Source organism: Martes martes (assembly GCF_963455335.1).
Source record: "Martes martes genome assembly, chromosome: 2".
In the NCBI taxonomy this organism is placed as follows: Eukaryota; Metazoa; Chordata; class Mammalia; order Carnivora; family Mustelidae; genus Martes; species Martes martes.
The window spans coordinates 181,059,604-181,087,073 of record NC_137889.1 but is presented as its reverse complement, the minus strand read 5'-3'; the positions used below and the strand labels follow the sequence as shown (position 1 = coordinate 181,087,073).

The window sequence follows — 27,470 nt, the reverse complement described above, 5'->3', positions numbered from 1 at the left end:
AAGAAGAGACTGTTACTTTAACATTAAAAAAAAAATCTTTCTGAAACCAGCATCTATGAAAGTAGGTCATTTTTTAAAAAAAATGTTTTGTGCTTGAAAGCTATTCTTCATGAGTTCAGAGTTCCTCACCGTGCATTCGTGCAAGACAGGACAAATACGAGATGTTTTTTACTCCAAGTACAGCCACGTGAATGGCTTCCTCTCCCTCCACTCAATGTCACTTGGCCTTAGGCAACAGTTCTCTGCTCTTGCCAGAAGGATAGTCTGGATTGGGTTCCCTTCCTCTGAAAGAAGTAGACAGGAAATGTGAAATGATGCCAACACAGACAACACTGGTCTTCAGTCACCCTGGCGGCCCCTGGTCTGCTCAAAGTGATATCATCACAGTAGAATCTAAAGGCACCAAAGTGGAGATCTACCCTCCCAGACCCACTCAACAGAGGTAATCACGGTTACCAATTCCTTGTGCATGTTTTCAAGGAAAGCCTATGTCAGGGGTTGGCAGACTTTTTCTGGAAAAGGCCGGAGTTGAGGGTTTGAGGGTCACGCTCTGTGTTGCTAGTACTCAGTTCTACTGTGTAGTGTGAAAGTAGCTGTCAGTATGCACACGAACAGGCTTGGCTGTTGGGTCACGAAGACAGGCGGTGGGCTGGGCTGTAGTTTGCTGGCCCCTGGTCTAGGTGTCTGTGTACACAAGCACACACAGTTGTAGTGCACACACTCTGTGTACCATGATTTTTTAAAAAAGGTTTTATTACTCATTTGCCAGAGAGAGTGAGCGAGTGAGAGAGAGAGCACAAGCAGGGGGAGCATCAGGCAGCTGGAGAAGCAGGCTCCCAGCTGAGCAAGGAGACCGATGTGGGACTTGATCCCAAATGAGCCACCCAGGCGTCCCAGAGTTTTGTTTTGTTTTTATTTTTAACTCTTAAGAATATACTCTGGGTATCATTTCACATGAGTACATGTCCAGCTATGTTGTTCTCTTCTGTGGTTGACGGTGTTCTTTGTACAGCTGTACCATGATTATTGGACAGGTTCCTTTGGGCAGCGAACATTTCAGTTGTTTTCCATCTCTGCTTTCGCAAACGATGCTGCAGTAAGAATTCATAAGGAACGTACGGGGTAGCCATTGCAATAGTGTGGGGTCCACTCGCCACAGAGCTGGTTGCGGAAACCACAGGGCATCTGCCTGGCCATGGGACAGGCTGCCTGGGTATGAAAGTATTGGATCACACTTGGGGACAGGGTAGGTTTTACATCACTGTGAGCGAGCATTGTGTGGCGGTGTCGACAGAGGGAGGCCCGTCTCTTCCTCTGTATGCGTGGCTTGTCCTTTTCCCGTGATTATCAGATGACGGATATTTTGGGTTCTCCTAGGGAGTCTAGATATGTATTTATCTTTTAGGTTTCACGTCTTGCGTTTTCTGTTGAATCCTTTTCAACTCCGTGTATTTCCTGTGCTTCCTTCGGTTACTGTGGTCTGCCCTGCATATTCCTTACTGTAGCTTATCCTTTCTGGTTTCTATGTTCCTTTTGGTGGTGCTTTTATTCTTCCCTTCCCTCTCTTTCCTCCGTCAGCTCATTTCCTCTCTCGTCTCACGTCTTCCTGGAAATCTCACGTCGCTGCATGCATCTCAGATTTACAGAGGAATTGTTTCAGCAGTATTTTAAATGCACAGTAATGTGGCTGGTTGTACGTTTCATTTTCTATGGTAGCGTTTTGTTTCTGTGGCAGCATTTTTCTGGTGAGTGGTTTTTGTGTTACTGCTTTTGCTGTTACTTTTCCTCTTTTCTGTTGTCCTGTGTGTCTGCCTGCTAGTTCTTTTTTAATCTCTGACTTAGGTAAGTTTTTCCTGGACCGGCTGTTGGCTGGGGGTTCATAAGGGGAAGGAACCAGGGCCACCTTCCAAGTGGTAGCAGTGTCTCTTTAGGACACGGGGTTGTGCTGCCTCGCTGCTCTCAACCCAAGTTCAGCAGTCCACGTCTCTCCCTTCCAGCCAGGCTGCTCCCTGGACGTCCAGGTTATCTGTTTGTTTCCTCGTGGCCTCCCGCGTGCCCTTCTTCTCTGTCAGAGTGGGCCCAGGGAAGCTCTGCCAATAGCCAGCCTGCCCGCTTCTGGTGTTCCGCTGTGGAGTGGGTGTTTTGGCCGTCTGAGTGGGCCGCTCCCTGCAGACCCCCAGCCGTGGACGGCCTTGCTTCCGTCTTCCCCTCTTCCTCTCCCTTCCGCAGTCAGTTCTCCCTTGTCTGTAGTGACCCAGTTTTGTTTCAGCTGGCGTTGGCATTTCTGTTCCCAAGTCTCCTAGTTGCCGTTAGAGTCATATTTAAAAGCAGAAGAGGAAACATAATCTTCACTCTGACATTTTGAAACCAGAAGTATGTTCTTCGTGGCATCTTTCAGACATCCTTAATAATCCATTATACTCCTTTATCAGGCTCTTAGCTAGTTTCAGGATGTGAGCACCTAGTCATAACACTGCTACAATTTTTATGGATGGGAATATCTACTCACATCTCTAATCTTGACTATAGAGAGCTTCAAAGACCCCAGTTTCTCCCCAGTTGACGCAATACCATTGGCTTAAATGTCTCAAGTCATTTGGCATGATTGATGTCCTAAGACTTTCAGGCCATTTGTCACACCAAGCAAGTTATTTGTCTGAACTGCTATAGACTGATGCTAAAAAGAGATATATTTTTTTGAATTCACAAGGGCATTTCTCTCCAAGTTACCTATTTACTCAAAAACATCTTCCCCTTACAATTTACCAGATTTTGAGGAAACCTATTTGCTGTAAAGTATGATTCAGTCTGTTACCTAAGATTGTCTACCAATGAAGAAAAATGGCATGTCAGCAGGTCTAGAAATAGGAAATCCTTTTCTAAGATGTTGTCATCATGCCCTCAGGTACAGTCCAACACACAGAATAATCGTGAAGAAGATAATCATACACTGAACCAGCAGCTGCCTGTTCTGAACCAGTGGGTGTCAGGTAGAAGGAGTAGCAGAGAGAGTAAAAGTGGGTTACACAGGATGATGCAAATATACCTCACCCTTCTCAGTGGTGCCTTGTGTGCCAGGAGTGACCCCTGGGCAGCATCTCCAGATGGGGGCTCTAAGCGATCCCAGTGATCCATGCCATTTAACTGAAGGGAGATGGAGAAATCACTGAAGACCTTCTGCTTTATCTTCTGTTGGCTTTTAGGCCCAAACTCCACATCTAGAAGTCTTTCAGAACATGCTCTTATCTGGACTAGTATGATAGAGGAGAAATGAGTTAATACGTATTACTCTTAGGCAGGCAGAGGGTGCTCTGGGAACCCAGACAAGGCTTTGGAGTGAATTAGTGAGAAGAGGGGTAACATTTTTTTTTTTTTTTTTACAAACCTCTTTAATGTTTGGCTTGAACAGAAGATACCAGGACTCTCACATCTACTTCTGCATTCAGTCTGTTGCCAGATCACGTATCGTGTGTCCTTTGAGCTGAAATCCTTATAAGAAAATTAGATTTTTTAACAAAGGCAAATGTCTCACTATTCTGATAAAAGTATTTTTTGACCTCTAGACTCCCTGAAAGGCACGTACATGGGAACCACACTTTGTTGTGGTATAGAGGCTCAGTGAAATTTTGAGGTCCTCTGAGATAAGGGGAATCCTTAAAGGAGACTGAGAAGGAACAGCCAGTGAAACAGAAAAATATACAACTTCTTGAGCAACCCAAGACTTCACCGTAGTCCCTAACGTGGAGTTGATTTTTGAAGTAACCATAGTTTTCTCATTGGGAGAAAATTACTAAACTCCTTGCTATTCTTTAAACTATGCCAATTCTTCTTCAATGAGGCCTAAATTTAGAGAATGAGTTCAGAAAAGGAAAAAAAGCTCACATTGAGAATTTAAAGTCACTTAATATTTCAACGGTAAACCCTGAACATCATTGATCAAAGCCAGGCTCCACATTTCCCAATGGGGAGTGAAGTAATTCAACTTGAGAAACAAATGCCCAGTACTCATCCGTTCCAACTAACCAAGGTCTGACTGTGAAAGGGTTTAACAAACTGAGTTCTTGCTGCTGCAGTGAAGTTGAAATATGCCACACAAAGGAAGGAAAGTACTTAATGAAAAAAATACTAGCAATACTGCCAGCCACTTGAATGCATGGTACAGACAGCATGGTTTTTGTCTGCTCTGTTTACTAATCTCCCAGGTGCCTACAGTATGGTACACTCAATAAACATCTGCTAAAAGATGATCCAAGCAGACACTTTCTCTCCAGTATAAAAACAAGAATCTAGGAAAATAGACACAATTCGTGATTTAATGTTAGGTTGAAAATTTTATACTGGACATAAATTTTAGATGCTGTGGTTTATTTGTAGCTTGTCCACATGAAATAAAATACTCAATAAGAATCAATGTAAGGTCTGAAGTGATACTTAATGGAAAAAAAAAAAAACCCCAGTGGTCAAAGGAATAAGAAATACTTGTTTCAAGTATTGTCCTATGTACCCGTTTATGTTTTAAGGAATCATGGCTGGGAAGTGTTAAGATAGCTATTTGCTCATGACATTGGGTAAGAATCACCCAATTCTTTATGTCCTTTCCCTCAAATATTGGGCACAGGAATGAATGTAATGCTCTGGTATTTGGAGAACTGCCAATTATCTGTTCTGTATATGAGCAGTGGGTGAGCCATTACGTAAATGTGCTATCTGACATACCACAGCTCCTACAGGAGAAACTTAACTATTGATTGACATCAAGTCTGTGAAATACAGCTAATGAGTATTTTACAATCAAAATATAGTTTTTATTTAATGAAAATCATTCTTCAACTATCAGTGAAAGAAACAGATTATTGTAAATTATATGTGACAACAGATACAAAACAAAATTGAACTGAGTTTTACCCCTACATTCTAATTTCAAGTTGGAACCAGCAACACTAGGAAAAGTCACATTATACGAATCAACAAGTCTGGTTAATAAATGTTAATGACCAACTTCATCACTTAACAAAACCTTTCACGAGACGTTTTATTGGTTTTTCAAAAAGCGGTTAGTATTTTAAAGTACAGCTTATAAACATTACAATCATATTTTGATTTTTACCAATACGAAAATGCTAATTTTCTTTCAAACTAGTTATTGTACTGGGAGATTTTAGTCAAATCCAGTACCTGACAACACTAGCTGTCACAATTGTAACACAGTTTATACTTGGTCTGCACCTATCTTAATTGTTCCAGCTGCCACCAGATATTAAGTGTTTCTTCAATCTAGTCTATTTTAGGTGAGGATTCTACTCAAAGAATACCTGTGGCCTCTCCTTCTCCCATTCCGTCTATAACTTCCTATTCAGTTTACTATTTTTTTCTCCATTATGACTTATTCTTACAATCTTTATTCAATTTCCATTCACTTTATGCCTGCATGCTTCTCTACAACCTACAAAACATGTAGAACTACATTTAAAGCATTATTTTTCAAAAGTCAGAACTTTGGCAAATGCATTCATTATTAGGGTTAGGTTTGTGTTTTTTTCACTGAGATTAATCATTTAGAGGATTTTTGCCTTCATTAAAATTATATTCACAACTAAATAAAAATATAATATTGCTAAGTATGCTTGAATTTGGTTCATCAGTAAGGACTTAGGCCTATCCAATTTGTTTAATAGAAACAGAACATAATAGTATTTTTTAAAAGGGTGTATGGAAAACAATTCAACTAGAAAAAGGCCGCCAATAGCACAAAGGTCACTGGGCTTTGACAATTTTGAGTGAAACCCATCCAATGCTATTTAGCCTGAAAAAATGTCAATAAAGAGAATTGGAGATGAATCATAATTATTCCCTAAGAGTTTAACTTCAGTGTGCAGATCTATTGCTTACACATTCTATTTCAGGTACCTGTATAACTGTAAAGATGTTATATTACGAAGAAACACAGCTGGAAGTCTGGGCTTCTGCATTGTAGGAGGTTATGAAGAATATAATGGGAACAAACCGTTTTTTATTAAGTCCATTGTTGAAGGAACACCAGCATACAATGATGGAAGAATTAGGTAATAATGACTAGTTATTACCAATACTTTGTTTTATATATGCAAAAGGTTGGCCCCTTAGAAATAATGCATGTACTATAAACCTTGTTTTATTGGTAAAAAAAAAATGTACATAGCATTCAATTTCTAAAAATTCCTTGGTCCCGTACAGCAACTTCCTGTGCTTTTAGCATCCCTTCTAACAGAAGCTGACTGGAGAGTTTGCATAATTTGAGGGGGTGGCAGGGAGGGGAGGAGAAAGCCTTAATTAGATATTCTTAATTAGAATTTTATGTAATTAAAATTGACAGTTGGAGCAAAAACTAGGACCACCAAATGCACTGATTTCGGCTATGGATCAAAATGTTAATCATGTGTTGTTTTATGTTTTTTAGATGTGGTGATATTCTTCTGGCTGTCAATGGTAGAAGTACATCAGGAATGATACATGCTTGCTTGGCAAGGATGCTGAAAGAACTTAAAGGAAAGATCACTCTTACTATTGTTTCTTGGCCTGGCACTTTTTTATAGAATCAATGATGGGTCATAGGAAAACAGAAAACTACAGATAAGCTATGTTGAAACAATGTATTTATCTTGTCAATTTTTTTATTTAAAGGATACACTGTAAAAATGTAAACTAATGTCAGGAAAAGTATGATCTAATGAAAGCCAATTACACCTCAGAAAATGTAATTCTCAAAACATAACTCTTATTAATAGTTTTTATTCAGTGTGGAGGATTTCTCACTACTCCACAACTTTATTTTTCTATTCATTAAAAACGGCTGAGATCATTTGTTATTCCCCCACTGAATTCAAATCCTACAATTAAAAATTTGGTATATGCTGAGGTCTGTAAAGAGCATATTATGGGCATTAAAAAAAAAAAATTTACAGCCAGAGGATTTTAAAAGTACACTGCTGAAAAATGTTCCTTTCATCAAATGAGAAATATTTTTCAAATTATAGCTGTCTTTTAGTATGTGATATTAAATTCATTTTTATTTATCACTATTTAAAGGATCCTAGTAATTCTTTCAAAACCATGTCATTATCATCACCGACAAATACATCCCAAGGCTTATCCCTAAAAACGCTCACAGAATTACGAACTTGTATTCTTAGATCTAATGGGAAATGACTAATCTAAAGCTCTTATCTTTTCATTCACAATTAGCTAATAACTGTATCAAAACTGCACATGCCGCTCAACCAATGAGCTTTGGAAAAAGCATCAAGAAAGGCCAAACCAGCTTGACCCCAGCTCACAGACAGCCATGAGGCAATTCGAATCTGTGTCACAGTGAGGAGGCTTTGTCTCGTGCCCGCTGCAGAAACTACCCTCAGGGCAAGTTACTTCACAGACACCAGCCAAATGCCTTTAGATTTTATTAGTTTTTAGAATACAAAAATTGCCTGTTTAGTTATACCATGAAACCAAATTGAGGACGCTGAAAACCTATCAAAAAGTCGTGATATCAAAACTGTATACGAGTTCTTTAATATGCGAAGCAAGAGTGCCACAGCAGTACTGGCAAAATACTTCAAAAATCTCAACTCAGAGGTGTCTTTTGCAGCGCAACCTCTTGAGACTGGTATTTGATTAACTCCAGAAAACCATGGCCGAGGTGGAACCTTGACCTTTATCAGCTCCCATGTATGTACATAGCTCTTTAAAATTTCCTGCTGAGTGACTCATTCACATTACTTTCTTGGATATAAAGTCATTGCTGTCTTTATTTTTTTAATTTATTTTTTTAAATATTACAAGACAAAGATTTTTAACTTAACATGAAAAATTCACTCTTTTATTTTGAGAAAAAAGTTAACTTTTCATACTAACAGAACAAGATTAAAGGTAAATTTCTTAAACATTATCCAGAAAAATAACAAGATCTATGGTACATTTCTGGCCCTAATATACACACAAGGCCAGAGCCGTGCCTACTCGGCCGGTGCGGCTTCGGTGCTCTCCTGTTCAGGGGCGGGCTCACTGCCAGCTTCTTTTCCTTCTTTGCTTCTCTTAGATTTTTTGTGCTTGTGTCTCCTGTGACTGTCTCCTTCTTCACTTTCATGGCGACGTCTACTGTTACTGAAGAAAAAAAAAGGTTTGTTCTTACTGTTTAAGTATACACAGTGACAAAAATCAACCCACTGTGTCTAGGTGAATTTTCAATACAACAATGGGTGTGAAGTAATCCATTCTTTTTCTCAAACACATTTAGAGGAGTAACTAGCTTCTTATGTGAGTTTTATATGGAGATGGTATTTTTATTACAGGCTCACCTTCACTGATAGTATCCTAGCTTCTCAGAGCCCATAAACTTTATTCTGAAAAACTACTACAAATTAGAAACTGAAGCACTAAATCAGAACAGAAAGTACTTTCTAGGGTTGATTTTAGGCAAACAAACAATAGGCATACAATCTGACTATGAGGTCCTGAATTTTCTTTGTTTAAGTATTAGTATTACTGGTTCATATGCTAAATAAAGCCCTCTCCCAATTAGATAAGCAGTCCGAGTACTAACTGCGGTCTTGTTAGATTGAAAACTCTTTGTTGAGCCTATAAGGAACCAATTATTTCAACACATTATTCTTAATCTCCCAATTAGGAACACATATGCTCTACTAATTATTTGGAAATGTTTTTACTTTCTGAAGTCCAATCAATTACTCCCAGCTTCAAAGGGATTCACTATAAAAGAGCAAACCTTCGAGATGACTTGTGTCTGGTTTCCTCTTTCTCTCTGTGTCGTCTTTCTCTGTGTCGTTCTTCTTTCTCTCGACTTGCTCTGTGGCGCTCATAGCCCCTTTCTGCATATTCTCTGTATCTGTATCGTTCTTCGTCACTGAAATTGGAATAAAACCTCTTTATGACAATTGGACTGTTAATTCTAATGACCTCAAACTATAAGAGATGTAATCTGAGTCCAGACCAGAAGCCTAAGCCTCCGTATTATTATCAGCGTCTTACACAGAATAGGTGCAAATAAGTATTTGTTGAGTTGAGAGGAAAACAAACCATTCCCAAATTAGCACACATCTAATATAACACATAATTACATGTTAAAGGTCCAGCTTTGTTTTGTGCTTTCACAGTTATTGAGTAGAAGTTTTACATAACAATTTTTTTTTTCCTTCAAGAACTGGGAGCCATAACAGACTTAAACTTTAATCAGCTTCATTTTCTTTCATTCCTTTTAAAATTAAAAGCATGTTTATATATCTCAGACTTCTAACCAAAATTCTTTTAGAATCTTTGTATGCCCAAGATTTTATAAATAATAAAAATATCTGGTTCGCAATGGCTATGTACCAGAGAGCAGATGAAGATGCTTAAGTTTTTCAGTCACATAAACAGTACATTGTGCATCCAAGAAGAGGTAGAGACATTAAAAGAGGGACATCAAAGCAACTTCTACAATATCCACACCAAATGCAGGCAGAACACCACCTGCGGACTTACAGTCTGACATCCCAATTACTTATTACTACAGCTATGTGTGTGTATCTGGGATGGGGGAATTCACATGGCTGAGAGCAGCAAGTGCATACACCCAAGTTGTACCTCCAATTTCCTGATTTTGGGTAGAATGAACTGGTTAAACTAGGACTGATGACTAGAGTTAGACAGTATTTTTTTTAACCTCCCTAGACTTGTCCTCATTTTGTGTCTCCTCACTTATATTCTGTTCCCCATCTTTCTCTCAATCTTCCAATTTTTTTTTTTTTTGGTTCAGCACAGAAGTCAACACTTTCTACAACCTAATATCAGTAACTCCCTTAGAATAAAAATATTTTAGAGCACTACTTACTAAAGAGCTTTGGTTTCTAGAAATGTCTAATATAAATTAAGTCTGTAATCTGCATGACGCATCAAGCTGTTAAGGTATATGAGTAAAAGCACTGGACAAAGAATGAGGTGAAAGTACAAGCCATATAAAAGGAAAAGCTTAATTATGGTCTCCTAGCAAAAGTAATGATTCAGTAGTGCTACACCTAACAACTCCTATTGCTGACCAAGTTCTTCTTGCCTGAAATAAATTCTACATTCAACAAATTTTAAAGTATACCCATGTATACGTGTGTGTGCGTGTATCTGTGTGTATACACGGTTTTCTAACCACAAATGCATACTTGTGCATGTGGACACTGGAAGCATGTCCCCTCAAATGCAATGTGTTAGGATAGGCAGCAGAGTAGACCAGGGATCACATCCTGATTGTTAGTGACTACATGTGTGACCTGGGATAAACTACTTAACCTTTCTGAACCTCAGCTTTCTCATCTGTAAAACTGGCAACAATCATTTTCAAGGTTGTCGGAGAACTGGCAGCAACATTTCTAAAGTGCTTAGTACAACAGGAGGCCCTCAGTAAGTGGCAGCTAACACGCAGGCTCCCCATCTTCAGTCAAGTGAATGCTAAACTTTTTTTGGAAGCGGAACCTTTTTGTAAAGGTGACTAACTCTGTAATAACGTTTCTGAAGTAGAATTACCATGACAAATGAGTATTACTGTGAATAGTATCCTTTTAAAAAAAAGAATACGAGGCCCTCTTTGTAACAGATTTACAAATTGGATTTACCTAAAAATAACTAAGGCTATTTTATTATCTCAACTTGTTATTTGTATCTCTCTTTTCCCTCTCAACTTAACACCAATTCTTCTTAGATGTGAGGCCTTTAAGATTCTGAAGACAGCCATATGATAATAGCCATACTTGAAGGGTGATAAAAGATTCGACCTTATACACAGAACACATGAAGACCCGACCCGTCCTTCCAACGCCTTCTGATCGCAGCTGCAGCACAAAGGTTTCTCTGGGTCTGGAAATCATTATAGCTCATTTCAAACACCCTACAATGACCGGCCTTCTTTCTGGCCCACACTTAACAGCCTAAAAACCAGATGTTGAAACAGGTCTATGATTTTCAAAACAATGACCCTATAATTTGTAACACAACACATATGATATGCCATATTGCAAAATGTCAGTCTTTAGGAAAAATGGCCCTTACTTACAGTTCACTGGGATTTCCCAGAGAACACTATTCCTGAGATAATTCCTAACAACACAAAATTCCTCTACCTTTTGCCTCCCAGGCCTTGAACTTTTAGTCAGACTTACATAAACATTGATTCTTGATGCCCTACAGCTTAGCAATCTGGAAATCAAATATTGTTAATCATTAACACTTGTAGTTTCCATAAAAATTAAGTAGTACTTGTGTATGTGTGTGTTTGAAGCTCAAGAATCAGAGAACTTAGCTTCAAATATTCCATAAATACTAAATACTAATACATAAACACTAGCAAAGCATTTCATTTTAGCCTTCTTTCCTATCAAGTTTACATTCAGCACTTTAACTTGTGAATATGTATATTCCAGAAATAGCCATACTATCTCAAATATTTCATTTGAAACTACATTAGAAACGATTCAACTTTCTGAAATAATGCTCCTGAAGAGAATCATGCACTATGTGGCTAAAGTTACCAGCACACACCCCACCACACAAACATAACAGTATATGCATACATACACACTTACGTATATATCATACCTTTACTTATTTATAGTCAATAAAATGTTATCAGGTGCCTTCAATGATAAATCCTATTGTTTCTTATGGCACTTTTTTTTTTTAAGGTAAAGTTTCAAACTATTAACCAGTTCTAGTCACCTTGATAATAATATATGCTTAAATCGGTAATAATAGTGTATGATCATTTCTGTATCCTCAGCACACAGCTCTGCACCTGGTACATAACAAGGATCAGAAAATGTCAGTTACATGAGTGAATGAACTGCCTCCCCCCACCCATAAGAAATAAACCGCACAGAAAGTAATAAAGATAATGAAAAGTAACAGAATTTTTAAACTACCTAATTTCAAGACTGGAAAGAAAATATTTTGAGTAGTATCTCAACCACCTTTTCAGTTAACAGAATGGCTCTCTACCACTGTCTTCATTTCTCTATGTGTCCATTTCCTCATGTGCCAAGTTAAAATTTAGATAATCCCTAAGGACCTTTTTGGATTAAGAAGTCTGTAATTGCATGATCACATCTAACAAAACAAATGCTGCCTGAATCACGTACATGCTCACATCCGGAACTGATATATTATTCATCTCATCTAGCAAAATCAGAACAGTTTAAGTACATTTCTTTATCTCATCCATTAAAATAGCTGCTATAAAAACGTTCTGATGCATTTCATTCTACACTGTGATGGTACCAAGACTGATATGTTAGCAAGATGCCAAAATTATTGCTTTGATAGTCATAAAAGGTTGATTTTTAGTGATTTCAAAACCCGTCTGTCTAAACCAAGTTTTAGTCAACAACTTTCAAAACTGTTTCTTCTCTACTATATTCATCTTCCTCCCCTGCGATGTGTTAAGTCATTTTATTCACTGTGTGCCAGGCGTTAATGTACAAAGTGCTAAGACTACAGAACGGGAGATGGTGGTCAATGCCCTTCACAGGCTTGCTAAGAAACAGAGGCTTTGGGCGCCTGGGTGGCTCAGTGGGTTAAAGCCTCTGCCTTCAGCTCGGGTCATGATCCCAGGGTCCTGGGATCGAGCCCCACATCGGGCTCTCTGCTCCGCAGGAAGCCTGCTTCCCCCCTCTCTCTGCCTGCCTCTCTGCCTACTTGTGATTTCTGTCAAATAAATAAATAAAATCTTTAAAAAAAAATAAATAAAAAATAAATAAATAAATAAATAAATAAATAATAATTTAAAAAAAAGAAACAGAGGCTTTAAGGAAGATACATTACTTAGGGAGCATATGAAGAAAATAATTCAACTTTCTTTTGGGTTCAGAAGAGCTCACAGAAGACAGGCATGAGTTGGACCCTGAAGAATGACATTTGTGAAGCAGAGAGGAGAGGAACAACGCAAACAAGGAAGTATGAAATGACAAGGAATTTTCAAAAGAGCAACCAGCTGAGCACAGCTAAAACATGGGGTGTACTGGCTTGAGAGAGAACTGGGGTTAACGTGTAGGAAAGTATAGGCTCGGCAGGGAGCCCGCTTGGGATTCTCTCCCTCTGTCCCTCCCACCCTCTCGCTTTAAAATAAATAAATAAATGTTTTTAAAAATGTAGGAGGATGTAGTGACCTGAACTTGTGGATCATAAGAATTCTGAATCATTCTCTAGGCCAGCAGTACATGCCAGTACCATAGCAGTATATTAATTCTTTCCAGTAGCACAAGAAATTTTAGGGAATTAACCTCCAGATCCACAGATTCTGTATTCTTTCTTAAATCTAAACTGCTTAATGATACGCCAGCACCTTCACTAATTTTACTATGATACATTGACTCAGAGTGTGAAAACCATCCTGGCATTAAAAATATCTAATTTAAAATATTAATGTCAGATCTATTTTATTCAAGTAACAATAAAGCTTTATAAGGCTTTAGGTCTTCCTATCTTACACATTTTTCTGTCAAAGATAAACTACAGAGTAAGAAACGGGAGTATTCTGTATTCTGGGATGTTCTAACTTCAGATATTGTAAGTAGTGTAACAATTCTCCTTGACATAGTTCAAACAAACAAAAAAAAAAACAAAAAACCTACACAAGTCCCTTTGAAGGAAAGCAAATCAAAGTGTTGAGGGGCAGCACCTTATATTCATATAAGTGAACAGAAAAATAAAGTCAGACTTCTCTGATAAAAATGGAGTGTGATGAAGCTGTCAGGCTTGACAAGAGCTGTCTCTTAGCAACTAAGTTATATGGTAGCTATTTTCCATAAATGGAATGGGGAAAAACTGCAATTCATGACAATAAATACTTAATACATATAAAGATGTTTCATTTTTAAGGACTTTTTGCAAAGACATATTAAAATTAACAATCCTGGGGCGCCTGGGTGGCTCAGTGGGTTAAGCCTCTGCCTTCGGCTCAGGTCATGATCTCAGGGTCCTGGGATCGAGCCCCGCATCGGGCTCCCTGCTCGGCGGGGAGCCTGCTTCCTCCTCTCTCTCTGCCTGCCTCTCTGCCTACTTGTGATCTCTGTCTGTCAAATAAATAAATAAAATCTTTAAAAAAAAAAAAAAAAAAATTAACAATCCTTTCTGAGCATATTCAGTTAAATAAGATGCATCTAAAAGAACAGTAACAAGTTAGAAGTCTTTAGACAAGTCTTGGTAAAGCCCTTGGAAGGTGTTCTTCCATGGAACTGAGAAAACTAGATTTTAAGTCCTGAAGGTACTGGGTTGAACTGTATCCCCCTCCGAAAGATCTGTTCAAGCCCTAAGCCCCACATCTGTGAATGTGACTTCGTTTTGGATGCAGGGTCTCCGCAGCTGTAACCACAAGGAGGTCAGACTGGATCTCACTGCACCCTAGTCTAATGACCAGTGTCCCTATAAACTGAGGGAAATTTGGACACGGACACAGAGGGAAGATGCAATATGAAGACACACAGAGACAGGGGTGACGCATCTATGAACCAAGCAACACCAAGGGTTGCTAACCGCCATGAGAAGCTACGAGAAGGGCATGGAAGAGACTACCTGCCAGAGCCTAGGAGACGGAACCGCGGAAATGCCTGCGGCTCCAGGCTTCCGGCGTGTGGTGCTTGCTTACCGCGGCCCTAGGAAGCAGTCACGCTGAGTAATAAATACTTATACAAAGCAGGTTTCCAATTCTCCGCTTTCAAGAAAGTTGAGTCATGGCTGACAGGGCTGTTAACTATGTAATTCTGGCATATCCCTGAATCTAAAGGTGTTCAAATAATTAAATGACAGAGCCACAACAATACTCCATCATCCTCATTGAAGTATTGTATGTGAACAAGGTTTCTCAGTGTTTATATACTATATACTTTTTTAGAAGAAATGTAATCAATGGCAAAGTCTGTTTTTTCCTAACAATAGTAATATTCACTCATGGACACATAAATTAATTGGGGAAGGTGGAAGGTCCTTCATAACATTAAGGGATATAGTTCCACTAAATTATTTTCACAAGTTGCATTATCTTCATATGTAAAAATAAGTAATAATTAAAATCAGGGGAAAAAATTTAAAATACTTCATCTTACGTTCATAAGTTTTTTTAGACATTTAAACTTACCACAGGTACGCTGCAGGAAAGATGGATAGAATGAGCAACTAAAAAAATTACTTAAGAACAAAATATTTGTTCTTATTTAAGAACAAAAATACTTACAGTAGAAAAAATGTAAGGGAAATGGCTCAGAAATAAGAATTCAAGCACAGAGAAATGTAAAATTTCTGACTATTAAAGAGAGCCTGTTATATGTATTTAAAAAAAAATGGATGATGATGTTTAGCAAGTCACTATAATGTTCTTAATCTACTGGATATGTTTAAAAGAGTGATGATTTTATTTTAAAACTGTAATGTTTATAATAAATGGGAAATTATATCTCCATTGCCAACTACTTGAACTTAAGATGAAAAATTTCAGATGGAAAGATAAAAATATTTTCAAATTCTTTTAAGGAAGAAATAAACAAATTGAAGACTGTTGCTTTACATGATGGAAAGCCTCTATCAGTTAAATAAGGCTTGACACTTTTAAAATGGTTATCTCCTGAGATTTTATTCAGGATGGTATTATCTCAGTAAAATTTTTTGAAAAAAATTAAAAAATTAAATGGTTATCTCCTAGGAACTACTCTTAGAGCAATCCTTCCCGAGCTGAACTGGATCTTCCAACCTTGCACCAAATATAAACTCTCTGCACATGAAACACATGTGTACAAATCCCGCACACTCAACAAACCTGTTAAAAACACTTGGTGTAGGACTGTGATCACGCTCCCGCTCTCTCTCTCTGGTGCGTTCTCTTTCTCTGTCCCGATCACGATCTCGTTCCCGGTCTCTGTCTCGGTCTCTATCTCGATCTTTCTCTCTTCTTGAATAATAGTCCCACTGCTTGCTGGTATCCACAAGACTAGGCCATGAAGGAGCAGAACCAGGAAGGTGAGGAAAGGCAACTAAAGAAAACAACAATTAAAAACAAAAGTTAGGGCTCTTTAAAAAAAAAAGACCAAAAAAAACTACTGAAAAGGACAAAACTCCCATCATAATTGCTTCATTAGATTATAACAGAAAACTGTTTTATCAATAGAAGACATAAGTAACATATGGTGAATACCCACAGTTTGGGGTAATATCCAGAAGCAAACCTTAAAGACCTAATATATACTCTTCATTTGTCAAGATGAGCAGGAGCCAGAATTAGACACACCACAAACTTTCCAACCAAAAACATAAGCCAGACATCTTCAGAGGGTTGAGAGTAAGTAATGGCCAACCTAGAAATGTGTCCTCAACAAAATTAAATCTCAAGAACAAGAATACAAGGCATTTTTAATAGACTTGACTGAAAGAACTTCTATGAGATATACCTAATACATTCCAAGAGTAATCACTAAAATAACAGACACAGAATGTACCATTTCAAAACAATATAAGGAAAAACAGAATTTAAAAAATCACCTGAAAAACTCAGTTCAAAAAGACTTGGAAAAGATAAGGGTTAGAGGGGACAAGTTCGATTAGTTCAATAAGCACAGTAATTCAAGAGACTCAATTCACCAGTTAAATAATAGCGTTTGTTGATTTGTACTTTTAAAAAATGTGAACAACAAAATAACCCTCTAACTATATTCTATATATGAGAGACATATAAACACACAAAATGGCTGAAAGTAAAAGGAAGTTCGGAGGAACAGAAAACACCAATTCTCCCCATCTCCACAGAAGCAGCTTGACTGATGACAAAGCGGACCCACACTGAAAGGCTACCTGGGACAGAAGGGCATGGAAGATGCAGCTCACCAAGCAGATAGAACAAACTAAACTTTCAGGCTTTAATTTTTAGAGAGTAAAAACTAACATGAATACAGATAAAAACAGAAAAATCTACCATAATCATGGAAGATTAATATACTCTCAATTATTGCCACTTGAAGCAAACAAAAAAATTTCACTACAGATATAGGAGATTTGAGCAAAACACTTTCAACAGGGTTGATTTAATGGACATAACATAGAACACTGCCCACAACAGTTAAATAATAATCACTCTTCTCAAGTACATATGAAACACAGAAATATATTACATACTTTTATACAATAAGTATAATAGGCACCAAATCTCCATACGTTTCAAATTAAAGACACACTTCTGAAAACTCAGGGCCAAAAAATAATAAATTTTAAATCATTTAGGAATAAACATAAAAATAAAACATATCAAAAGTGTAGAGATGCAATCTGTTCTGGAGAGAAATTTAATCTTAAAAACACTACATTAGAAAAGATGGAGAATTAATGAGCTAAAGCTTTCAAAACTTAAGAACTTGGGCACAAACAGAATAATCCAACAGAAAGGAGATAATGAAGATAAAAGTAGAAGTAAACAGAAAAGAACCATACAATAAGAAAAAGTTGAAAAGTGGTTTTTAAAGATTAGACAAATAAAGCATAACAATATTCTGACAAGATTAAGAAAAAAAAGAGGCCACATAAACAATCAGAACCAAAAGGAAACCCTAACTACAGATGTTGCGGAGATGAAAGAATACAGAAAATATACTTTATATATATATACTTTAAGTATATAAATATACTTTATACCAATGCTTTTAAAAACTTGACTGAAATGGACTAATTCCAAATAATCAATCAGTAACTTACCAAGAAGTGACTCAAGAATGAAAAGAAATCTTGACTACTCCCCTATGAAAGACACTCATCAGTAATTTAAAACCTTCCCAGAATACTAGATGCTTTTTACAGGTGAGTTTTGCTAACTTATAAGGTACAGACCATTCTAATATTATATGAACCTCAAAGAATAGAAAAAAAATTATTCCCTAACTTATCCCATGTGGCTTATATAACATTAATACCAAAACCAGTGAATGTGCCACATTCACAGATTAGAGAAGAAAAACAATATGATTATCTCAGAAAGCATTTCATAAACTCAATATCCATTCACAGTTTAAAAGCTCTTGGAAATTTTCCTTGATCTAGGATTTTCCCTGATCTAGAACTCCACCAATAACCAAACAGTAAAAGCCTAGTAATAAAATGTAAAAGGATTTTCTTTAAAAAAAAAAAAAAAGGAAAAAAAAGGAGTTTTTTTGATTAGCATATATACTGTATGTATAAATAAAACAAAAACCAATCCTATTTCTAAATACAAGTAAATACAAACAGAACAGGAAGTTCAAATGAATATATCACCTAAAACAGCAATAAAAACATTAGGTACGAATGACTAAATCTAAGCAAAGATATGCAAGAAGTGCTTGGAGATAATTACAGTACTTAACTGAAATATATTAAAGAACATTTCCATAAATGAAGAGAGTCCCTGTTCATAGATGGACTCAGTGCTATAAGATATGATTTCCATACGAACTGATCTAAGCATCGACACCATTCCAATATGATTTAGTTAGAGCAAGGACTCTGGAGCCAGGCTGCATGGTTTCAACTCTTCATTCTGCTACTTACTGTGTGATATTGGGAAGACTACTGAATTTGGCCTTTCTTCACCTACTCACGGAATAGTAACAGTATGCCTACCTTATAAGGCTGTCAGGACTATATGAGTTAACAGTGTTTTGTCTAAAGCAAGCATAATATAAGTGTAAGTTATTAATCAAAATCTCAATACAGTTTTTCATGGAACTTCCAAAGTTGATTTTAGAATGGGTATGTAAGAGCAATGGCCCAAGAATACTTCTGAAGCTAAATAGATAGATTTTGCTGAACCAGGTAACAGACTTATTATAAAATTCATAATTAAAATCGTGTGGCATTATTTCGTACAGTTAAACTTCAACAAATAATAATAGTAATAGTAATAATAATAATAGTCTAGGAAGCCAAGAGTCAGACTCAGGCATACTCGGAACCCTGTTCATGAATGGATAGGACATTGTAGATCCCTCAGAAAGGACAGACTATTCAACAGATGATACTGCGACAATTATATCTTTACTTTATAACACAGGCAAAGATGAATTCCAGATGGCTTAACACATGAAAAACAAAATTTGGAAACATTTTTTGGGGAAAAAACTTGAGATGGATAAAGTCATAGTCAAATATATGAACCCAATTAAAATGTAGTATGACTTTACATGGCTGATGAAGTACAAGAAAAAAATGGTATTTTAAATTTATTTGCCCTAGGGATCTTCTCCTTTCCAGGGCTCAAGTGTTAGAATTATCTCTATAGTATACAATATTTACATAGTCACAATAACGTAAATATGGCTTACTGTTTAGCTTTTAGAATAAAAATTTATCAGGGCACAGATAGTTTTGGTTACAGGGCAGATTAAAAACTTTTTTTTCTTTAGAGATTTTATTTATTTATGGGGAGAGAAGGAGGGAGCAAGGGGAGGAGCAGAGTGAGAGGGACAAGCAGACTCGGTGCTGAGCGCAAAGACTGACATGGGGATCGATCTCAGAGCCCTGAGATCATGACCCACGTCAAAACCAAGAGTCAGACGCTTAACCAACTGAGTCACCCAGGTGCCCCAAATATGAATGTTTCTAAGCAGAGGTATGGCTGACCAAAGCTGGGAGGCAGAGGGGTAAGAAGAGGTGGAGGCTTAGAAATTTGCACAGTAATAGATACTGACAGTACATGAAACCAAGGGCATGTATATTAAAAAAAAAAAAAAAAAAGAGGAACAAAAATAGTGATATAATTTCATTGCTAGGGAAAAGAGGGGTAGTGATGGTAAGTAAGCAAAATACACATCTATCGGAGGAGGAGGAGGATAAAAGATGGTACCATAGTTACATAAATCAAGAAACGGTGTGACAAGCTTATAGAAAAATGCCATGCAGACCATAAGAAGACCTAAAAGCCATCAAAAATGCTTTTCTCTTCAGTTCTTTGATAATTCTACAAAGATTACTTTTTAACTAGGTCTCATTTTATAAGCACAATCTTAATATGCACATCAAGAAAAATCAGTATTTCCATCTATAATTACATCACAGTGTTTGAGGATACATTTCAAAATTCTAAAATAAATTAACAAAGGTAAAACAGAATTACTAACAAAGAGGAAACTGTATCTATAACCTTTTTTTCTTCAAAAAAAATTTTTTAAAGATTTTATTTATTTATTTGACAGAGAGAGCAAGAACTCATGCATACACAAGCGGGAGGAACGGCAGAGGGAGAAGCAGATGCTTAACTGACTTAGCTACCCAGGCATCCCCAAAATTTTTAAAAATTGAATTCAATTTTTTTAACTGAAATATATTTAACACATGATATTGTGGAAATTTAAGGTGTGCAACATGTTTACTTGTTCATTTGTAAATAATAATAATAATTATTATTATTATACAATTGCCATTGTAGTGATAGCACCTCTATCAAGTCATATAATTATTACTTCTTTTTGTGGTGGGAATAATTACCTTCAATTATTTAAGATATGTTAAAAAAATCATTATATAAGCAGGTGTCATGGTACTTAAATATTCCTTATATATGGTAGAAATTGTATTGACCAAATTTTTTTTCAGTATAGAAGAATTATTTATTTAAATTCAATTAATTAACATATAATATATTATCAGTTTCAGAGGCAGAGGTGATTCCTCAGTCTTCTATAGTAGGCAGTGCTCATTATATCACATGCCCTCCTTAACGTCCATCATTCCACGGTTTTGTTTGATTAGGATGAAGAAAATTCCTAACTTTCTTCTTATTAATTCTTGCACTATGCTTTATAATTGTTATTACTAAAGAATTCCTTCATTTAAAAAAAATGCTTCTCTCTGAGAGAGTTGGGGTTGGTAAAGAGTGAGCAGAAAACTTATTGATTAAAATTTGCATATATTACTTTGAGGAAAAAAATGCTTAATTAATATTTTAAAAAATGAAATCTTCCATAAGGGAACTGTGTAGGTAATCTCAAAAATGAAGTCTTATTCTTTCTGATAGGGGCTATTTGTTCATGTGTATTCAAACAAATACACAAGAAATCTCATGACAAAGCAGAAAATGACAAGTGCCATAAAAAAGGTAAAAATAAAATTTTAAATAATTTAACAATACTTACTTACATAATATAGGCACTTACATATTACATTTTACTGTGCTGAGCACTTTAGGCTCAAACTTTATTTTACAGAGAGGGAAAATGATTTAGGTTAACTTATCCCAAGTTGCTGGGATAATACAGACCCAGGACCCACCCCCAGGTAACGGCAGGGCCTATGCTACACTGCCTCAGAGTGCAGAAAAGGAGGAGAACTTGGAGCTTGTTGGAGATGGGGAGGTATAATTACAAAGATAACAGCTAATATCTGGGTGTTTATTAAATGGCAGGTCTAAGGTGTTTTAATGTAGTCTCACTGAACCTCAACCTTATGAGGAAGAATTATGCTACTGAAGACCTATGAAAGTGACATAAATGAGAGGGAAAAGCAAGATTCTAACCCAAGGAGCAGGACTTTCTGGAAGCCCAGCAATAATGAATAAATAAAAAACCAACCAAATAATAAAAGATTGTTATAATCACTGAAATAAGTCAACCAATCACCTTTTGGTGTAAATGAATGGCATATATGTAGTTGGGATAAGGCAGGTCTGAGGGACACTACCACACCCCAAGAGAGATGCCTAGAAGGAAAATGGAAGGATACAGCTGGTACTTGAGCTGCCACCAAGATTTAGAATCCTGGTGTGTAAATGCCTTTGGAGTCATTCCGTGTTCTCCATCCCCAGTGGTACTACCTGAATATAAAACACCATCGGTTCTTCCCCTGGATTATTCCAACAGCTTCTTGCTCTCCAACCAAATCAAGCATTTATGCCAGTCCTATCTCGCTACCCACCCTACAAATCCTTAATTTCCTCACAGTAAGTAGCCAGATGGACCTTTTTCAACTGTAAGTCTAGCAATTTCAGCATCAAACTAAATGGCTCCTCACAGCGCTCTGAATAAGGTTGAAAATCTAAATAGCATGGCTCCAACAGCCTGCATAATCGCCTGTGTCATCTCAAAACATTCATCATGCAACTCTACACTCCAGTCACACATTTCCTTCAGTTCATAAAGCCTACCAGGTTCTCTCTCACCCCTGTGTCTCTGGACATGATCTGAACCTCAAATCACATGATCTACCTCTTCACTCCTTCTGGAGTGGGAGACCCCTCCACTATGCTCCCATGACATCTTCTTCTTCTGTCACCTGGCTATTCCTCACTGGTCTATAAATTTGGTAAGGGCAAACTCAGGTTTAGTTTACAGTATTCCTAAAAACTAGTACAATGCATAGCATTTTTTAAAATGAATGAATGATTAAGAGATCTAACCAGAAAGTGGTAACAGAAGCCCTTAGAATGGATTATGTTGTCAAGAGTGAACAGGAAAGAGGCTGTAGCCAAATAATCTACAAACAAAACAAAACAAAACAGCAAACAAAACAAAACAAAACAAAACAGCAAGGGCAAAAGAGGAGGACAATGTTAGCTGGATGCCATGACTCAAGAAACAAAAAGGATTCTGAACGAAGACTAAGATAGTTTGCTGACAAGTCTTAAATCCTTTTAGGAAAAGGCGAGGTAAAACTATCCTTGCTGTACCATTATTTCTTAATTTTTAGAAGTACAGTTGATAAAAAATGAAAATTATTCTGTTAAATAACCTGGAATGTAAGACCTAGTCATTCCATTAATATTTTTAATTGCTCCGTGAGATAGTATTTTAAATGATGGAAGTATGTTTTCATTGCTTTTAAAAATATTTAAGTACTGGTTCAAATTGAATCTGGGCAACTAAAAATAATACTTACCATTGCCATATGGAAAAGCACGTGCAGAACGACTATCATAACCAGAGGAATGTCCACTGTTGAAGAAAAATATATTTTTATGTGTTGTTAGTAAGTTCTAAATTTTAATAGTTTGGTACAAATGCAAAACATCAAGGCATAATTATGACTTTTACTTAACCATCATATAATGATAAAACTTAATTGTGTAATTTTATTTTTTAATAAAAAAATAGGCTTTTAACCTCAAAACATATTAAACCTAATACCCACTTGTAAAGAAAAACATAGCTTGCTAGTACTATTTAATGTGCATAATCCAATCAATTCAGCTTGACTCCCAAGATAACAGAAACTTCGAGGCTAACAGAGTGCTTGAGATTTCACCAAATTTAGTCTTAAAAAATGATTTTAATAATTCAGAAATTCAGCCTCACTGACAGGATAAACAAATAATACTTTTTAACATTCGGACTGAGAAAAATATATATTTAACAAAGATTTAATAAAATTAAATCCTTATATTCTCACAATTAAGACTGTTCTGAGTTTTATCATTTCCTTTTTGAAAATTCTGCATAGTCTGATCCCACTGATATAATGTTCTCACAATATCACTTTCTCAGAAATACATTATTTTCATAAAAGTTTACTTGCTACTTAAAAGGAAACAGTATTGGCTCCCATTTTTTTTAGTGATTTTCATTTGCCAAGAATTGTGCTGATGTGTTATATTCACTAGCTGTTTTAATCTTCACAACTTTATCAACCCCACCTGGTAAAAGGAAACTGAGTCTCAAAGAGTAGTTATGAACCTTCCCTAGCAATACAAAGCTAGGGAATTCTGAAGCCAAAATTTGAGCCAAATCTGAGCCAAAGCCATATGTTGTTAAATACTATACTGCCATCTATGAGGTAAATACTCCTTAGTACAGAATTACAACTAATATAAACCAGAAATGCGGGGTATAAAAAAGGTGGTTACTGCCATGCAGAATGGATCCAAGCTTCCTTTGTGGAAGTTGAGTTACATAGAGCAGGGCCATAAGGAGTAAGGCACCTTTATTATGGTTCCTGATAATAACTGTCCTTCCTTAATCCTAAAACAGACATTACTATTCATGATTACCAGTCATCTGTTTGGGTATCCCTCAAAAATTACTACAGCCAAGTTTTTACCAATCTAGAGGTTTCTTTAATCAGGGTGTCAAATCAAAGCAAGATACTTCGAAATACCATCATTTGGTTTTCTCTATCCTGTTTTGTTACCAAACTGTTAAGTTCAACATCTTACAGAAAAGTAACTACCATAGATCTAGACTCATGACTTAAAAGACAGGTACTACTTAATGTTTACAAAATTAAACCTTTGAAAATACTACCAAGATATGTATTTGACTTTTCTGTCAAAAGTCTACCAATGATAAAAGTTTTACCCTATTCATACTGATTTACCTTTCTATTGTTGGTATAAGAGATGGAGGTGGAGCGCCTGGTGGAGGAGGAAAACCTGAAACATTCAATCATAAGATAAAAAAAAGTTAACGGAATGTACTTTTAATGTCAAGTGTAAAACAAAGTTGCTGCGTATCACTACATTTCTCTGGGGACATAACGTGCTTCTCTATGTTATAATGGACAGAAAAAAATGGAGCTTAAACTTGATAATAGATTTTTTTGAGCAATAAAACTCTAAATGAACAGTCTGGTCTAACACAGAGAGCACAAACTGGGAGTCAGGACACCCGGTCTTATTTTCAGCACCACACACAGCCCATTTTGTGAGTATGAGAAAGTTAATCTCAATGCCTTACCTTATCCATATATAAAACAGTAGTAGTATTGCCAACAGATATGTTATACTTGAAATACTTTTGAAGAAAAGCAAATAAAATAGCATTTACCTCTTTCAAAAAATATTTTGTGTTTTAGATGTATAGAAATTTCCTTACAATATATAATTATAAATAAAATCTTACCAGTAAATATATAAATGCTTAAGGCTAAGAATATCCCTCATAAAATATGTTTTAAATAGCACAACCCTAAAGAACTATTTTACAAAGAAGGGCATATAATATAGTTTTCGGATTAGTTTGGAAAAAATAATTTGCACCTTTATATCATGAAGTCTGTATTCTCAATAATTCATAATACCTAAATGAAAGAACACAGAATATGGCTACAAGGGACCTTAACAGTTTATCTACTCTGCACTTTCAAATTCAGATAGGCAATAAAGCATCCCAACAAAAGACTTTAAGATTCAACTTAAATAACTTAGGATACCAATTCCTTCCCAAGTTTTAACAACCCTCACTATTAGGAAATGAATTAAACTGGAATTTAGATCTCTCACACTACAATTCATAGGCTGTCCTGAATAAGAACCAGAAGCAATCCATTATCATATTCTCTATCGCCCTCTGCATACTTGAAAACACTTCCACTAGCCTCCTCCTTTAGTATTCTATGTAAAAATGAATCCCAGTTCTCTAAACCCTTCTCAAAGTCCATTTAAATCACTTTTTTGGCACTGCTACAAGTTGTTTCAAATTCACCATGCTTATCTTCACTATACCCAATTTCAGGATCTGTAATTCCTCTATTAAGCATCTCAGAACTATGAAGTTAAGCAATGACCACAATCCTGTCTTAAACAGCTTTTCAACCACATTTCCTTTTAAACTAGACATACCAATGGTTCTTTTATGACTTGTCCTGATAAGCCTTTTTCAGCCACACTGATACACAATCAGCTACTCACTATTTCACAACTAAACATGTGTACTATCCCATGCTACCTAAACTCCCCTATTTCCCTTTATCGAGGCCATTTTTGAATTCAGACAAACCCTTCCAAGCATGGTCACCTCTCCTTTTCTTTATATTCCTTGGCTCTGGATACTGAATTCAGTAACAAATACACTTGCTATCATATTTGCATCACACTCTAAAAACACTGAAAAAACATAACACTGAAAAAGTGGGAAAAACCACCCTTGGTCACACATAAACTATTGATCACACCATTACAATAATCAACAATTTCACCACTCTAAGAACAACCATCTGACCAGTTGTCTATCTAATTGTACGGTTCAGAATGTATTTTCTCACAATACTGAGTTTTGCCAGCAGGGTAAAAAAAAAAAAATCAGAAACCATGATAAAGTTATGATAAATGATCTTTCTCTTCTTTTGCAGTTGCTTTATCACATAAAAAAATTCACTGGTCTGAAAAAAACTTTTTCATAAAAGTCTTATTTTATATTCCATACTGTTTTCTTGAACAAATTGATACAGTGAAAATTTTCTCAGAATCGCTGTTTCTACAGAAATGGGTAAGACAGGTATAAGAAAACTAAGTATCTTAATCAAAACTGGAATGAAGCAAAGGCAGAGCTGAAAATAGGACCTTGAAACCCCAATAGCCTATTCCATAGTCTAACCATATCGACACTGTCCCTCCTGTAACTCTAAGCTTGAAATTTCATGTTTATTAACAATGATGGAGAAAACATGAAAAAAGTTTTACCTGGAGGTGGTACAGTTATTGGAATACCTAAAAAACAAGTGATGAAATTTAATATAGTAATTGGATTTTATAACCTGTTATGTATTTATGCCATCACCAAAAAAAAAAAAAAAAACCAAAAACCTTTGAAAATAAAACCCCTCGCCTCATTTTCCTGGCTTATTCACTCAAAAGAAGCATTCTGTTTTCTTGCAGAGGACCAACAATTCCAGTATAACATCCGACTTCCTGATGAAAACCCAGTCTAACAACTTGGTAACAAGATTTCCCCTACTAGGTGTAATCACAAACAAAGTTAGACATCAGTTGAAAAAGCACACTTGTGCATTTTTAGTGCACAAATATCAAACTCCATGAAATTAACACTAAGTCTGATAATCAACATCTGATCTTATTTAATATTTTAGTAGAGAAATTATCAATGGGCTCTTTATACTGAAGGTAATACAAGGTAACTCTGAAGATGATGACTTTTCACTTTAGTAACTAAATTTTGTGGGACATTCAAATGCTGATTTGGATCATTTTACTATTGTCTACAGGAGTAGGGAAAGGCTATTATTTGCTCTGATTTGTGGGAGTAGAAAAGGGGGATACAGCCAATTCATATACATATATACACCCCCGGGGCACATTAAATGTGGACAATTTATCTATAGGAGTCAGTAAATACTAATTTGAGTGACTCTCATTCATTTGCACACATTATAAACTTTAAGAAATATACTATGTATAAATAACATTCTCAATTTACATTGGTCAAATGTGCCCTTAAATCCTAATGTAAAAGTTATGTGACATACAAATTCTACTTTTTGTTTGAAGAAAAATGACATTTCTAAGTAGCAAAATAGAAAAAAAGTTTTTTTTCATGAAAAATTTTATACCATAACTTCAACGTAGAATGTTTTTACTGATCCTATCTTAAAAACTGCATCAAAATTAGTCCAAAAGAGGGGGAAAAAGTCAAATTCATTAATTAATTGCACGGGAAAAAATAATGAAAACAATTACTTTCAAATGTTTTGTCAATGGAAACATCTGCTAATAATCTGAAATTTTT

At 36.1% G+C, this 27,470-nt stretch overlaps 2 protein-coding genes across 18 annotated transcripts in view; one reads left to right on the top strand and one right to left on the bottom strand.

The window, feature by feature from the left end:
• Positions 1-7,057, top strand: part of LNX1 (ligand of numb-protein X 1) — a 119,777-nt gene extending 112,720 nt beyond the window's left edge. Inside the window, exons 10-11 of the mRNA XM_080796680.1 lie at positions 5,904-6,062; positions 6,437-7,057. Of these exons, the coding sequence (XP_080652806.1) occupies positions 5,904-6,062; positions 6,437-6,572 (295 nt within the window). The 3' untranslated portion in view covers positions 6,573-7,057. The remainder of the gene's footprint in view (positions 1-5,903; positions 6,063-6,436) is intronic.
• The window catches only part of FIP1L1 (factor interacting with PAPOLA and CPSF1), a 79,184-nt gene continuing 56,735 nt past the window's right edge, over positions 5,022-27,470 (bottom strand). For 6 of the 17 annotated variants that reach the window (XM_080796682.1, XM_080796694.1, XM_080796686.1 and 3 more), the window contains 5 exons: positions 24,325-24,379; positions 22,891-22,946; positions 15,821-16,034; positions 8,759-8,896; positions 5,022-8,136 (listed from right to left, as the gene is read on the bottom strand). In XM_080796682.1, coding sequence (XP_080652808.1) covers positions 7,989-8,136; positions 8,759-8,896; positions 15,821-16,034; positions 22,891-22,946; positions 24,325-24,379 — 611 coding nt within the window. In that variant the 3' untranslated portion in view covers positions 5,022-7,988. Of the gene's footprint in view, positions 8,137-8,758; positions 8,897-15,820; positions 16,035-22,890; positions 22,947-24,324; positions 24,380-26,407; positions 26,435-27,470 lie in introns of all 17 variants that reach the window. The other 11 variants (XM_080796696.1, XM_080796692.1, XM_080796691.1 and 8 more) reach the window with 3 other exon arrangements.